This window comes from Acipenser ruthenus, chromosome 36 (assembly GCF_902713425.1).
Source record: "Acipenser ruthenus chromosome 36, fAciRut3.2 maternal haplotype, whole genome shotgun sequence".
Classification (NCBI taxonomy): Eukaryota; Metazoa; Chordata; class Actinopteri; order Acipenseriformes; family Acipenseridae; genus Acipenser; species Acipenser ruthenus.
This window is the reverse complement of record NC_081224.1, coordinates 8,010,391-8,025,174: the sequence shown is the minus strand read 5'-3', so window position 1 is coordinate 8,025,174 and position 14,784 is coordinate 8,010,391. Positions and strand designations below refer to the sequence as shown.

The following is a 14,784-nucleotide window of genomic DNA, read 5'->3' as shown; positions in this document are numbered from 1 at the left end:
CCAAATCGTCTCACGCTAATAGATAGCGATTTAATACTTATTCATTACAGAATGAGGAGTTCCTTAAACAGCTGCGTTCTGGTCTGATTGAATTTATCCAGTTGAACTCCAACTCGACTGACAATCCACAAATATTGTGGGAAGTAACTAAATGTTTTCTAAGAGGTAACTGTACAGCATTTGCTTCTCACTTAAATTCTTCTCGCAATAGACAAATAGTTCAATTAGAGAAAGAAATACTAAATACTGAAAAAGAGCAGAAAAGCAAATATTTGACAGAGAGAGCTAGACAACTAATAATTTTGAAAAATAAATTCAATGATTTGACCTCAGTTAGAGCAGAATTCTTATTACACAAAAGCAAACAATTATACTATGAAAACGCAGATCGGCCTAGTAGGCTTTTAGCCTTGAGACTTAAGAATAATGAACGTTTAGCGGGCATAAGCACAATAAGAACTTCTGATGCTGTCTTGACATCTGATCCTGAAGAGACTAATGGTGTTTTTAAGGACTTTTATTCCACTTTGTATATGTCTGATAAGCAATCCAACACAGACAGGGTTAAAGAGTTTCTGGATAATCTCAAGTTACCTAGACTCAGTAAGGAACAGAGTGAACAGCTGGAGGCTCCACTAACTTTAGAGGAGCTGGATCGTGCTGTATGCTCTATGCAAAAAGGGAAGTCTCCTGGTTTGCCTCCAGAACTATTATTGACAATATGGGATTTTGTGGGGCCATTAATACTAAAATCTATTAATTATGCTATGGACATGGGTTCTTTTCATAGAGACCAAAAGAAATCCTTAATCTCTTTATTACTGAAAAAAGGAAAAGACCCCCTTGATTGCTCAAGCTATAGACCGGTCTCGTTAATTAATTCAGACCTTAAATTGTATGCAAAGGCTCTGGTCTTGAGGCTTGAACCTTATATAGGCTCTTTAATCTGTCATGATCAGACAGGCTTTATGAAGGGCAGGCTTGCCTCAGACAATTTACGGCGCCTACTTCATATATTAGACAATACTGGGAGTCAACCTGACTCGTGCGCAATTCTTTCACTTGACGCTGAAAAGGCTTTTGACCGTCTTGAATGGTCCTTTTTGTGGTTAGTTTTAGAAAAATTTGGCTTTGGCTCATTATTTATTAAAATGATTGGTACTTTGTACAATACTCCTACAGCATCTGTACAAACTGGCTTATATAGGTCCTCACCTTTTATTTTAGAAAGAGGCACCCGGCAAGGCTGTCCCTTGTCGCCCTTATTATTTGCTTTATCGTTAGAACCGCTGGCCCAAGCTATAAGACAAAGCTCAGATAATACTCCCATTAGTATTAACGATTCTAAACATCATATCTCATTATATGCAGACGACATCCTGCTATTTATTTCTGATGTCTCTAAATCTATCACAAAGACGCTGGATTTGTTTACGGAATATGGGAATTTATCAGGGTACAAGATAAATTGGAATACATCTATTCTTATTTCTCTAAATATAAAAGCTAAGAACCTCTCCTTACCACAGAATTTCCCAATTCAATGTAATGTTAACGGCTTCACTTACTTAGGTATTAAAATTAAAGAAAATTGTAAATGATTTAGAGAGATGGGCACCCTTACTTCTATCCTTACATGGTCGAATTTCAATTATCAAGATGAATATCCTGCCCCGCATTAACTTCTTATTTTTCATGTTGCCTCTTTCTCCACCAATTAATTACTTTAAACAGGTTGATTCCATCATTTCTAAATTTATCTGGAGAGGCAAATGACCAAGAATTCGACTCTCAGTTTTACAGCGTCCTAAAGGGGTTGGTGGTTTGGCGGTTCCTAATTTTAAATTGTATTACTGGGAATTCCAGTTAAGAGCCTTTCAGATTTGGTTGAACTCGGAATCTTTGGTGCCTTGGCGTAAAATTGAAGCCTCACTGGTTTCACCACTGAGGATTCAAGATATTCCCTTTTCAGGGCATAAGTCTAAGGCCTTTAATCTTAGAGCAGGTTCTATTATAGTTAATTCCTTGAAGGTCTGGAAAATGGCTGAAAGAAATCTTGGAGTTTTTTCAAAATTTAACAGCTGCTCTCCAATATGGAATAATCCCTTATTAATGACTGGGGGCAACCATTTAAGTATGCAGATTGGTCATCCAAAGGCATATTCACTTTAAATGACATTTTTAATGATAAGGGCCTACGCAGTTTCCAGGACCTTAAGGACACCTACTCTCTCCCTGGTTCGTCCTACTTTATGTACTTGCGGCTCCGTTCGGCTGTCCGTGCTTGTGGAATACCTCTGGACACTGGGTTACCTTCCCATCCAATTGTAGGGTGGTTTTATTTGACCAAAGGGTTAGTGTCTTTTCTATATGATCGTTTTATAAAACATACTTTAAAACCTCTGACAGTTTTAACTATTTGGGATAGAAAACTCTGTAAATATGGTGTCACTCCTAATTGGGATAAAGGGTGGGAAAATACTTTTATCTCCAAAAAATTTAGCACACCAACTCATTCATTTTAAACTTATACATAGAGCTTACACCGCTCCACTCAAGCGTTTTCAAATGGAAATATCAACAGACCCGTTTTGTTTCATTTGTAAAAAAGGTGAAATGGGTACTACATTGCATATGTTTTGGGAGTGCTCAGCAGTGTGCAGTTTTTGGGAACGTGTGGCTATTACTGTTTCTAAATTATTGAAGACTGAAATTAAACCAACACCCACTTTATTTCTACTAAATGATGATTCCAAACTCTGTCCATCCTTAGTTAATCGTAGGCTCCTGCTAGCTGCTCTTACTGCTGCAAAGAAAACTATTCTACAGTCCTGGTTCAATCCTGACCTTCCATTATATCATACCTGGTACATATCCAGTCCATCGCACGTTTAGAAGGATCTACAGCCAGGCTGCATGGTGCTAAGCACAAATCTATGTCACCATGGTCAGAAATTGTCACAGCTGTGAGAGACCTACTTTAATTCTGTATAGGTTTAATTCTGTATAGGTTTTGTTCCTCAGCCAGCATTGTAAATAGTTTGCTATTACTATTATTATATTGAATAGTATTGTAGTGCATTGTCTAAAAACAATAAAAAAAATGTTCACAAAAAAAAAGTGTGTGTTGGCGCTTAATTCAAATTCTGTGTGTTGGGTCGTGATTTGGAAGGGAAAAGAACCCGAGCGAGCCTGTGTGGCGAGTCTCTGGGTCACAATATATATATATATATATATATATGTATGTGTGTGTCTATATATATGTATGGGATTTGTAGTTTTTAATGTGTGATTAACAGTGGGCAGTGGACACCAATGAACTACATTCCCAGAGTACATTACGATTGAGCGATGACTGTTTAGATGTGTTTTTTTTTTGTAATGTTTTATAATTTCAGGTTAAAACACGTTTATTTTTTATAGTCAACCTTTAGGAATTTCTAGTGGCGCATGTGCCTAAATTAAAATTTACGTTCGCACAAGCAAATGTTTAATCACATGTGTGACCAAATTAAATGCACTGTAGAGCACTGTTGGGATGTTTTCTTTCCGATTTAGTTCCTGAAAGGAATAGTTATTATTACTGAGGTGTACTTGCCGCTCGCTGTGTGTTATTGTTTTCTGTAAAACATTGATATCCTGTCAGTTAACCCCTTCCTGCCGACGTTAAAAGCTTGTTTTAATGTTGTCTTTATTATGCTGACCAGAGACCAGGGCTTACAACTGTATTGTCAAATTTTCTACATTTTCTTTAAATTTTCAAATCAGTAAACCTAAACCTGGATAGTAGAACGAGACCCGGGTAGTGTCGGGTAATTTACCCGGGTTTACGGGTACCCGTGTCGACCTCTAATATATACCACTCTGAAAAAAAACCATAAGGAGAGTCTCCCTGACCATGTCCACATCGGTTTCTCAGTTTCACATTCATTTTCTCTGCCATTTGTTTTTATTTTGCAGTGAAGCAAGTCACATGACTTTTCCCACTTTCATTGGTTGAATAATTTTATGTTGTAATGTTGTTTCTACAAAATCAAAAGTCCTTTGAAGTTGCTTGCAACTGTAGCTTCCACGTCACTTTCTCCAAAAAATATCTCCCTTTCTACATTTTTTTAGCAACATGTAGACTAGTGTCCCCTCGGCTTAAAGCACCTGAACCTCATGTGCACTTGCTGCTTTTTTCTCTGCTGTTACTGCCAGTGAGATGACAGGACACAGTAATTAAGCACACTAGATGAGAAGTGTAGGAGGTGTTGGAATTTAAACACTTACATGTTGTGTGACGCTTGTTTCTGCACCTGGTCTCACGGCTTCAATGTTTTGCTCTCTGCCGCTGAGTTCTTCTCTCCTGAGTTCTGAGAGCACAGAATTTATAAAGCTTGACTTCCCGGAACCCACACTGCCCGAAATAAGAATATTTGTTGTGGAAGCCTTAGGGTGTGGTTGGTGTTTTTTTATTTCTTCTTGAAGTTTCATGTAAGCACTGTAAAACAAGTAAAAACGAAAAGAAATATAAAACTTTAAAAAGCTCAGTCTTATAAATATTTCAGAAAATACCAAAATAAAAAAAAACGGATCTTACTCATTACTAAATTCAACTTCACACCATGGATTAGGGAGAAGTGGCTCTGGTCTCGGCTCTGGTCTCGGCTCTGGTCTCGGCTCTGGTCTGTGGTAAAGATCAGGATTTTAATATGATCTACCTCTTGCCGGAGCAGATGACTGTCCTCCCACTGCAGCAGATCTTAACCCTTTGCGGTCCTATGTCGGACCTGGTCCGACATTGCAATTATTCCTATCAGCTCCACTGTCGGACCCTGTCCGACATCATTTTAGAAACGCAAAAAAACGGGTTTCTAATCGTTGTTTCTCCGGAAAAAGCCGAAAAACCATTCAATGGCCGAGTGGGAGCGACAGGAGCCGAGACAAGTTGAAAAAAAAAAAAAAGGTGTATCTCATGAATAGTCATACATGGCCCTGGTATCAGATAATGGAGCGGTCAAAAGTAAACAAGCTGGCTGACTGTGAGTGAGCGCACAGAGAACACGGACATTTGCAGAGCTTTTTTGAGATGTTATAGTAATAAAATAATGACTTGGATCGCATTATTGAGGAGTCTGGTGATAAAACGAGTGATCAGGAGATGATTGATCGGTATGTACGACTATTATTATTATTATTATTATTTATTTCTTACATAGGTGAAAGCTATAGCGAACGAAAGGGTGGGGCGGGGCTGGAGATGCCTAGTGAGTGCTTTGTTGTTATGCAGGGCCTTTTAAACCCGTTTGACTGTGGAAAAAAATACTTTTAAACAGCGCGTCTAAAATTAACTGCGCGTGTGAAAATTAATTAGACCTGACGTGTCTGACGCGCACTTAATAAATGGACTGCAAAGGGTTAAGGCATGTTGTTCTCTGCGATTACAGAAGTAATGAAAATGAAGAAAAACAAAGTAGATGAGGTGACACCCACTGATTAAAAAAAATCTAAATCCAGTCTATATTTGGTTAAATGGGAGGGGCATGGTAAGATTCTTGTAGGATCTGATGCTGTGAACACACAATACATTGGAACCAGAATACAGTATTTCCAGTTGCAGAGAGGAGCAAGAGAAGGTAGGGCACACTTGATCTACTTATACTTGTTGTGTGGTTTCGGTTGGTTGAAATTTGACAAATTGCATTAAAAAAAAAAAACATTGATTCAGACAATAAAACTAAAGGTTTGATACTATTTTGGGGTCATCTGATAGCATAAGGTTATACGATTTCTAGGACATAGTTGGACAGAAAATGTTTTAAAATGTTAAAGCAAATAGATTAGATTACACACGGGTCATCTCCTAATTTTAAGTTTAACGCAGTACCTTCCCAGCTAAATGATTTCTGTAGTATTTTAAAAGTTTTTTATTGTTTTCTTTTTCTTTGAGTGGCAGTTTCATTCTTGGCTGCATGGCTAAGGGCGGTCATGAGAAAGAAAGAATGAAAGCCAGTCCTGGAGGTCTCCACCCAGGCTTACCAGCTGTCTGGCCTGTAGAGTTCACTGTGGCTCGATGAGGAGAGACAGTCCCTGTCGGCTTTTCCCTCCCTAACCCGCTGAGAGCGTCAGAGCCAATGCAACACCCCCTTGGGAGTCCCCAGCGCAGACCGGCTAACTGCGCACAGGCAGGACTCAAAGCTGCGCTGTACGACTCACCCTGCAAGGTGCACGGCAGTGTTTTTATCAGATGAGCCGCTCGGGGACCCCTGAAGATAACGCTTTGACTAAAACAGCTGCACATTATACAGGTACGTTGATGATTAAGCACTTCAATGCGGGCAGGATTATTGCACAATGGTTTATGCACAATAAACTGATTGCACCGTGTGTATGTAAAATGTTAAAATAAACCTTCTAGCTATTAATGCGTGGGTATTTGCACTTGGTATTACATGTATGCTGTAAAGTTTGTGTGCAGGCTTGGAGTAAGTGTTTATAATGCAAATAGGATGAAAATGTTTTGTTTTAACTGTTAAGGAATGCCACTTATTTGATGCTGTGTATTAATTGTCTCTTAATTTAGAAGGATTGCCACTGTAACCCCATAGAAAGTTACACCCAGTAAAGGGTTAAATATATTATGCAGCATGCAATAGATATGATTGGCCAATAGACGCAGTAGAAGGAGAAATAAATATAAGAAGAAAAAGGAGATCCGAGTTGCCAAGAGAAAAACTAAATAGAAAAAGACGATGATAATTAATAAAGAAAAAGAAAACCTACCCCATTTAAAAGAAGGGGCAGATTTTTTGCAGACATTTAAGTTTTTTTCCTTCTTATTTGGAACTCCAGTTGTATTTTTTACAATTGAATTCTGAGATGCCGAGCCAGGAATCTGACTGCGTTGGTTTAGAATTTCAAGCAGAGAACCCCAAAGAACGTTTGAAGTGGAGATCTACGTTTTTTGTTTCTGCGTGCTATGGTCTAGACTCAACCCGAGTAGTACTATTGAATTCAAGTATCCTAGGATATAGCAAGCAGAACTGGGAATCGGGTTGAGTCTTTTTGTTCTGTGGAATAACTAAAACGCTGTGTACTTTGTAAATTGTATATCTGCTATAACCAGCAGCAGCATTTGCACTGCAGGAAGTTCTGGGGCTGGAACCCAAGAAAAGGGAATCGTGGGATACAGAGAAGGGGGAGAGGTGAGGAGACCACCTCCACCTACGATAGTTACACTGCTGGAGTACACAGCACCGCTGCCACTGCTGGAGTGTCCCACCCTGAGGGCAGCCTTACTGCTGCCAGCGCCACCGCCATCGGCCGGGGAGGCCTGTTCACCATCCCCCGGAAAGGCCTGTTCGTCATCGCCTGGAGGTCGTTTGCAGCTGACCCCCGGGGATTTGCTGTGGCCTCTGCTGGAGTCTGCCTCCGTCAGCACGTCTGCTGACAGCAGTGCTGTTGCCAGCATTACCGCAGTCAGCGTTGCCAATGGCAGCATTTCCACTGCTGGAATTGCCCCGACTGGAGGAGCCAGTCTTGGAGCTGTCGGCTTTTCCACTGACAGCATTGCCACCGGCAGCATTTCTGCTGCTAGTGGTGCCATGGGAGGAGGAACTCGCCGCACTGTCAGCAGTGCCCTTAGCAGCTTTTCTGCTGCCAGAATTAACTCAGCTGGTGAAGCAAGCCTGGAAGCTGTCAGCCTTTCCACTGACAGCATTGGTATGGGGAACATTGCCGCCCATGGGGCCCTTAAGGTCTCTGTGTCTCTGGCTCAGGACTATGAACGGGACTTTTGGGCTTTTAAGGGGGAGGTGGCCGGCCATGTGGATTGCACAATCACTTCACGTGCAGATTAAAATGGGTAACTGTATGGAAGCACAGGAAGTTCAAATTAGTTCACATGTCGAGATTCAAATGAATGGTTAATTAGTAATTGAATTCTGGCACAGGTGTGTGTGTGTGTATAGATACACGAATCACTCACCTCGGGGTTGGGTGTTCAGTGTGGAGAGAACGGGAGAGAGTCGGGAGAAATATAAATAAGTTACTAACAATTGCTACGTGTTTTGGGTCTACACCAGCCTGCTACTTGTTGGAGGTCAGTGTTTGTTTGTCTGTTCGTTTGCCCATTGTGCCATTTATTTTGAGTGTTTTTGTTTTGTTCAACTGTTTTATTTGTTCATTTATAATTAAATCCACGCATTGGCGCATTCAGTTGTCTGTCTAGTTCCTGGTCTGACCTCACTACCTGAGCAGTCTGTCACACTGCACATGAGAATACAGATTCTAGTTTTTTGACAACTGCCATTTTGTGTTTTAAGGTAATAAAAAATTGTTACCAGAACGAATCCCACTTGTGTGTTGCAATTGAATTAGTAATAATTAAAACTATAGTATTCCGCCAGTCTATTTCTGAATCTAGAAGAAAAATGGTTAACTGCTATAAAACAGTGGTTACACCATTAAACCTTTTAACTGATGTGTTCTGTTGCTTTGGTATACATATATATTTAAAGAAATAACAATTTTATTTGTTGTTTAATTATGTGAAAAAAAATACCTGTAAAATGGGCTAGCCAGAGGGAGGGGCCAGGAGAAGACAGGTGTTTAAGGTTGGAAGCAGCTTCTTCTTTTGTCTGTATTCCTGGTGCAAGTTGCAGGGGCTGCAGATACAACACAGTCTGCTTTCCTACAAGGCCAGGGCCTTTCAACTCGCTAAGCTTATGGTCCCCTCGAGCACAAGTCTCCAGTGGTGCACATATAGAATAGGGATCTGTATGGCTGTGGTCCCCTGGAACACCAGTATCGGATGGGGTAGATATGTTTAACAGATAAGATTGGACATACTTAGCTGGGAGCAGCTAAGGTGAGAGGATTGACAGAACAAAGCAGGAGAAAAACAAGTACCCTGTTAAGGTGAACCAGATGTTCTAGAATGACTGGTCAGTCTCCAGAGTCTCATGTGCATGGGGGGTTTCTTTAGGATCTGTATAAAAAGGGGTTTTCTTTGTCTGTAGTTTGTTCAGAATCTACCATCCATCTTGAACCCAGACACGCTGTCTGTAATCCACGTGAACTGTTATGTTCAGAGCCTCACAACTCTGAAACTAGACTTTGTGTTCGTAATCTTTGTATGCTGTTTCTTCTTAATAAAACTCTAAAAAGACAACCAGAGAGGTTTCGTGTTTCATCCAGGTCTGCAGCGTGCGGGAACAGTCTGCACTCACAGGTCAGCAGAGCAGCAGCAGCATTAAGGGCTATTCAGGGTCCAGGACACGCAACCTACTCGCGGTACAATCGAAGAATAATTGGTGCGCGTCTTGAGATGTGTGAAGCGCAAGGTGTAGACGCGAGCATCAAATCGTTAAGTTGAAATTTTGTAACTTTTTACTTCCATTTCTGTAGGGAGACATGGATGTATATACAGGACAGATATGTTAAATAAGAAAAAAATGAGGGGAAAGAGTGGGGACGCAGGTGGAAGTAAGAAAACACCTTTGAGCTGCTATCTGAATTTATCAAACACAGGGACACAGATTTAAATGTGCCAGAGCAGGATGATGAGGTATGTATTGAAATAAATAAATCAAACAAGTACAGTATATGCAGGCTTGCCATAAGGAATTAAGGAGTAGGAGTAATAATAAATAAACAAACACGTTAAATATTCATGAACAGAAAATAATTCTAGCTTGATAGAATCTTTACCTCATCTAGCTTTCATTTCTTTGTCACAAAATAAAAACAGACATATTTATTTCATGACATATTGCCATAGAAGTTTGTATATAGAGGCTAGATATAATTACACATTCACAGATGAGCTTGAAGCTAACTTATTGTTATATGTGTTTGATAGATACAATCATGTTAATGTCTTACTCAGTTTGAGTTAAAAGTAATAATATACTGTAATTTATGACATAACAATGAAGTCTGAAGCCTTTGTTTCCAATGTTTTTTCTTATGATTATTATTTTATTACAAGTAGCCTATGCTATGAAGAAGTTATGATTATTATTTCAGAACCCAGCACCACCAGACAATGCTGAAGAGAGTGAAAGTATTTGCAGCAACACAGAAAGTGCATCTGTAGCTCAGCTAGATTACGCACCTGTACCAGAAGTCTCTGAATCCCAGGGAGGGCCACCAGCTAGGAAGAAGAGAAAGAGTTTAGATCCTGTGGAAGAAGCTTTGCTAGACAGGCTCAAAAGTATAGATACATCAAAAGAAGAAAAAAAAGAGTATGAATATTTTGCAAAATTCATCTCTGTTTCTCTCAGCAAACTCTCTGAGTGAAGTAGGTCCCGGGCAAGGTTCTGAATTCATCAGCTTCTCTATGACACATTGCAGATGGATTGCACCCAGACCTTGGTGCATACTCCCTCAAATGTGCCATTAAACTCCAGTACGTCACACACCTCTACTTCATGCTTCCCTGAGGAATCCTCGGAAGAGCATCTTTCCCAAACCGGTCTGCACTTACCACATGCAACAAATTGGCATTATACTGACTTATAAATATCCTACAAAAACTAATCATTGGAATGTAAATGCTGCCACTTGTTGACATTCACTTACTAAATTATAAAACTATATTATTTGGTGTGTTGGGTATAATATTGTTACCATAAAGGACTGGGAACTATTGCTGCTCTAGGGTGCTGTGACTCTACTTGGAGCAGTATTAGTAAAGCTCAAGTGAAACCTAATTGTACTTACGCTGACTGGCTGCTAGGGGACCTGCTGGCCGTGACCTTTGTAAAGAAAACAAAAAAGGGGAAAAGTTGAGTGTTTAAACAAAAATGAAGACCATGGGATATTGCATGGGAAAAGGGTAGCATTGATATGAAATGCTAGATCTCTGTTTTTGTAAAGACCGTCCAATGTTTTCTGCAGTGTTTTAAAAGTTAAGTTTAATTTTCTTTTGAGTGGCAGCTTCTCGTATTGTTGGCTGCATGGCTTCATGAGAAAGCACGTGTGCACGTGTGTGTCCGCCCTGGTATTCAGACCTGCAGGGGCGTGTGCCCATTGATGAATAGGACTGGGAACTATTGCTGCTGTAAGGGTGCTGTGACTACTAGAGGTTTTTTTTCCTCTTACAGGCCAGTTTGAATGTATGCTCTATGCATTTATTTATTTAGTCATTTATTAATTTTATTTTTTGGTTTTGTTTTGTCTTCTGTTTTGCCTGTAAATAGTTTTGGCTGTCCCTTGCTTTTAAACCACACCAGCTGTGGTCCTGATTTTTTTCAAATAAATAAAAACTTTTTTGGACTTTTGTTGTGTGAGAACTTCTCTTCAGTCTTCAACACCATCAGGACCCTTCCTTTAGCCTGCTGATCCTTAACTATACAGGATAACACCCACTAATTTACAGAAGAAGTTTTCACAGAAACATATTGTACATTTCATCTTGAGAATAACAATTATATTACTTGATATTCTGCAGTAGATGTGTTCTATTTCCAGTGCAGTATTTATCACACCTAGATTGAGTGAGTCACTGCAGCTCAGTTACAGAGAAGATCTACAGACTGTAGCACTAGTGTCTGATTAGCATGTTACAGAAAAGCAGCCCGAATCTGTGCACATTATCTTGTACAACAGCCAGCCAGATCACATGAAAGCAGTCAATAAAAGAAATGTCACTCTGCTTTCTGTCTGGCGTTAAACAGGACCTTTGGGACTGCTGATTTGCATTATATATATATATAGATTTTTTTTTATTTCTCAGCCTCCTGATCCCCTTTCCAATTACCTTTTTTTTTTTTTTTATCTAAACTCACCTAACCAAAGATAGAATAAGCAGATCAGACAATGTAATGTCTGTTGCAGGCAGCTAGATATGGGGTTCCAAGATTTAACTTAAATAAATTGCTATTTGATTGGTTTCCACACAGTTTAGCTGTTCTTTCCCCACCCAGCTGTTATATTAATCAGGCAGGCTATTACCGCGCCAGCACGAAGCGCCAGCAAACAGAAGAGCCTCAACAAAAGAGCCGGGAGTCTAGCTGTGGGAGGCCTGCGCTGAGACGCTGTTCGAATAGATCTGAACCTAACAGCGCTCTGGAAGATGCCACCTACTAGTCAGGTCTGTACCCTCCACCCCACCGCTCCCATTGTACCTATTTGTCTCGCCTGTCCTGCTATGACTGTCTCTCACATCCCTGTTCTGTCCTCTCGCCCTTGTCCTCTACCCTCTCTCCGCCGCTGCTCCTCCAACCCCTCTAACCTCATCCCTCTGCCTCTCCCCCCTCCCGCACACTCTCTGGTGCACTCTGGAACTGTCACTCTTCTGCTAACAAAGCTGATTTCATCTCTGCCTTTGCCTCCCACCTCTCGCTCGATTTCCTTGCTCTCACTGAAACCTGGCTGTCCCCTGATAACACTGTAACTCCTGCTGCCCTGTCCTCTCTCTACGTCCTGTCCCATACCCCGCGTCTCACTGGACGGGGAGGTGGGACTGGTCTTCTCCTCTTTCCCTCCTTACTCTTTTCTGTCCCCTCCGACCTCTCCTCACTCTCTGTTAATACCTTTGAATTCCATGCCGTCCAACTAACCTCTCCCTGTCAACTCCTGCTAATTGTACTGGCCGTCAAGTGGACTTCATCTTCTCCAGGGCCTGCTGCCCCTCCACCCTCTCTTTAACCCCCCTGGACCTCTCTGATTACTATTTCATCTCTTTTTTCTCTGTCTCTCCCCTCTCTCCCTGCTCCTCCTACCCCCACTGTCAACTCTCGCCATAACCTCCTCTCTCTCTCCCCCTGTCCTTGCCTCCACTGCTCTCTCTCACCTCCCTCCTATCGACTCCTTCTCACAACTCTCTGTAGACTCTGCTACCTCCACCCTCTTCTCCTCCCTCACCTCCTCCCTCGACTCCCTCTGTCCCCTCACCTCCCGACCTGCTGGCCCCTCCCCTCCCCAACCATGGCTCTCCTCTGTGCTCCGCTCAGCAAGAATCACACTGCGATCTGCTGAAAAGAAATGGAAGAGAACCAAACTCCTTGCTGCCCTAGACCTCTACCGCACTCTCTTCTCCTCCTTCTCCTCTACTCTCTCCTCTGCTAAATGTACTTATTTCCAATCTGTAATCCAAGCCTCCACTACAACCCACGTAAACTATTCTCTACCTTCTCCTCCCCCTAAACCCTCCCCCCTTCTCCTCCCTCCTCTATCTCCTCTGATGACATTGCCTCTATCTTCTCTTCTAAAATCTCAATCTCAAACTCTTTAACACCCCTCCCTCCCCCACACCTCCTCCTGTTCCAAACCCTACACCCACTGCATCCCCTACTAACTCACCCTCCTTCTCCACCTTCTCTCCCCTCTCAGACTGACCTCTCCTCCCTGCTCCAGGGTCACAAACCCACCACGTGTGCCCTGGACCCCCTCCCCACTCACCTCTTTCAAGCTACTGCTCCTGCTCTACTCCCCTTCATCTCCTCCCTTCTCAACACCTCTCTCCTTTCTGGTCTCTTTCCCTCTGCCTTCTAAACAAGCTTCTATCACTCCCCTCCTCAAAAAACCTACCCTCGACCCCACCTCCCTCCAGAGCTACCGTCCTGTCTCCCTCCTACCCTTCCTCTCCAAAACCCTTGAGCGGGCTGTACAAGCTCTCTGCTTTCCTGTCCAACCACTCTCTGCTCGACCCTCTCCAATCTGGCTTCCGCTCTGCTCACTCCACTGAAACCACCCTCCTGTCTGTCACCAACTCACTAAACTCTGCCCGAGCTGCCTCTCTCTCCTCTGTCCTAATTCTCCTCTACCTCTCTGGTGCCTTTGACACTGTCGATCACTCTATTCTACTATCCTCTCTCGCTGACCTGGGAATCTCTGTCACTGCTCTGGCCTGGTTCTCCTCCTACCTCTCCAACCGCACTTACCAGGTAACCTGGCGTGGAGCAACCTCCACACCTCGCCCTCTCTCAACAGGAGTCCCCCAAAGGTCAGTCTTGGGTCCTCTCCTGTTCTCTCTCTACACCCGCTCCCTGGGCCCCCTCATCGCATCCTATGGTTTCTCATACCATTTCTATGCTGATGATGCTCAGATTTTCCTCTCCTTCCCCACCTCTGACTCCACCATCTCCTCCCGTATCTCTACCTGTCTGTCTGCTATCTCCTCCTGGATGCACTCGCATCACCTCAAACTCAACCTCTCTAAATCTGACCTCCTTTTCTCTCCCTCCTCCTACTCCCCCTCCACTGATCTCTATCTCCGTTCCTCTGGAATCTACCACACTCCCTCCTCCTCAACTAAGAACCTTGGAGTCACCCTGAACCCCTGCCTCTCTTATTCCCAGCACATCTCCACTCTTCCTGAGGATTCTTCCTGATCAACATCCGAAGAATCCAACCCTTCTTCACCAACTATGCCACCCAGCTCCTGGTCCAGGCCTTGGTACTCTCCCGCCTAGACTACTGCAACTCCCTCCTGGCTGGCCTCCCTGCGTCCGCCATCCATCCGCTCCAGCTTATCCAGAACTCCGCTGCTCGCCTGGTGTTCTCTCTGCCTCGCTTCTCCCACGCAACTCCACTACTCCGCTCACTCCACTGGCTCCCGATCACCGCTCGCATCCAGTTCAAGACTCTTGTACTAGCCTACAGATGCCTTGACCAGACTACACCCAGCTACCTCCAGACCCTCATCTCTCCCTACACCCCCGCTCGACCTCTTCGCTCCTCCTGCACTGGAAGACTGGCTCTACCCCCTTTACGCTCCCCTACCTCCAGAGCCTGCTCCTTCTCCACCCTCGCCCCGCAGTGGTGGAATGACCTTCCTACAGATGTCAGGACTGC

The 14,784-nt window shown here is 42.8% G+C and overlaps 1 protein-coding gene across 2 annotated transcripts in view; it reads right to left on the bottom strand.

The window, feature by feature from the left end:
* Window positions 1-14,784, bottom strand: part of LOC131706678 (interferon-induced protein 44-like) — a 66,401-nt gene that overhangs the window by 27,850 nt on the left and 23,767 nt on the right. For both annotated transcript variants that reach the window (XM_059008243.1, XM_059008242.1), the window contains exons 5-8: window positions 10,708-10,742; window positions 10,100-10,138; window positions 4,583-4,669; window positions 4,273-4,483 (exon numbers count right to left, since the gene is read on the bottom strand). In XM_059008243.1, the coding sequence (XP_058864226.1) occupies window positions 4,273-4,483; window positions 4,583-4,669; window positions 10,100-10,138; window positions 10,708-10,742 (372 nt within the window). The remainder of the gene's footprint in view (window positions 1-4,272; window positions 4,484-4,582; window positions 4,670-10,099; window positions 10,139-10,707; window positions 10,743-14,784) is intronic.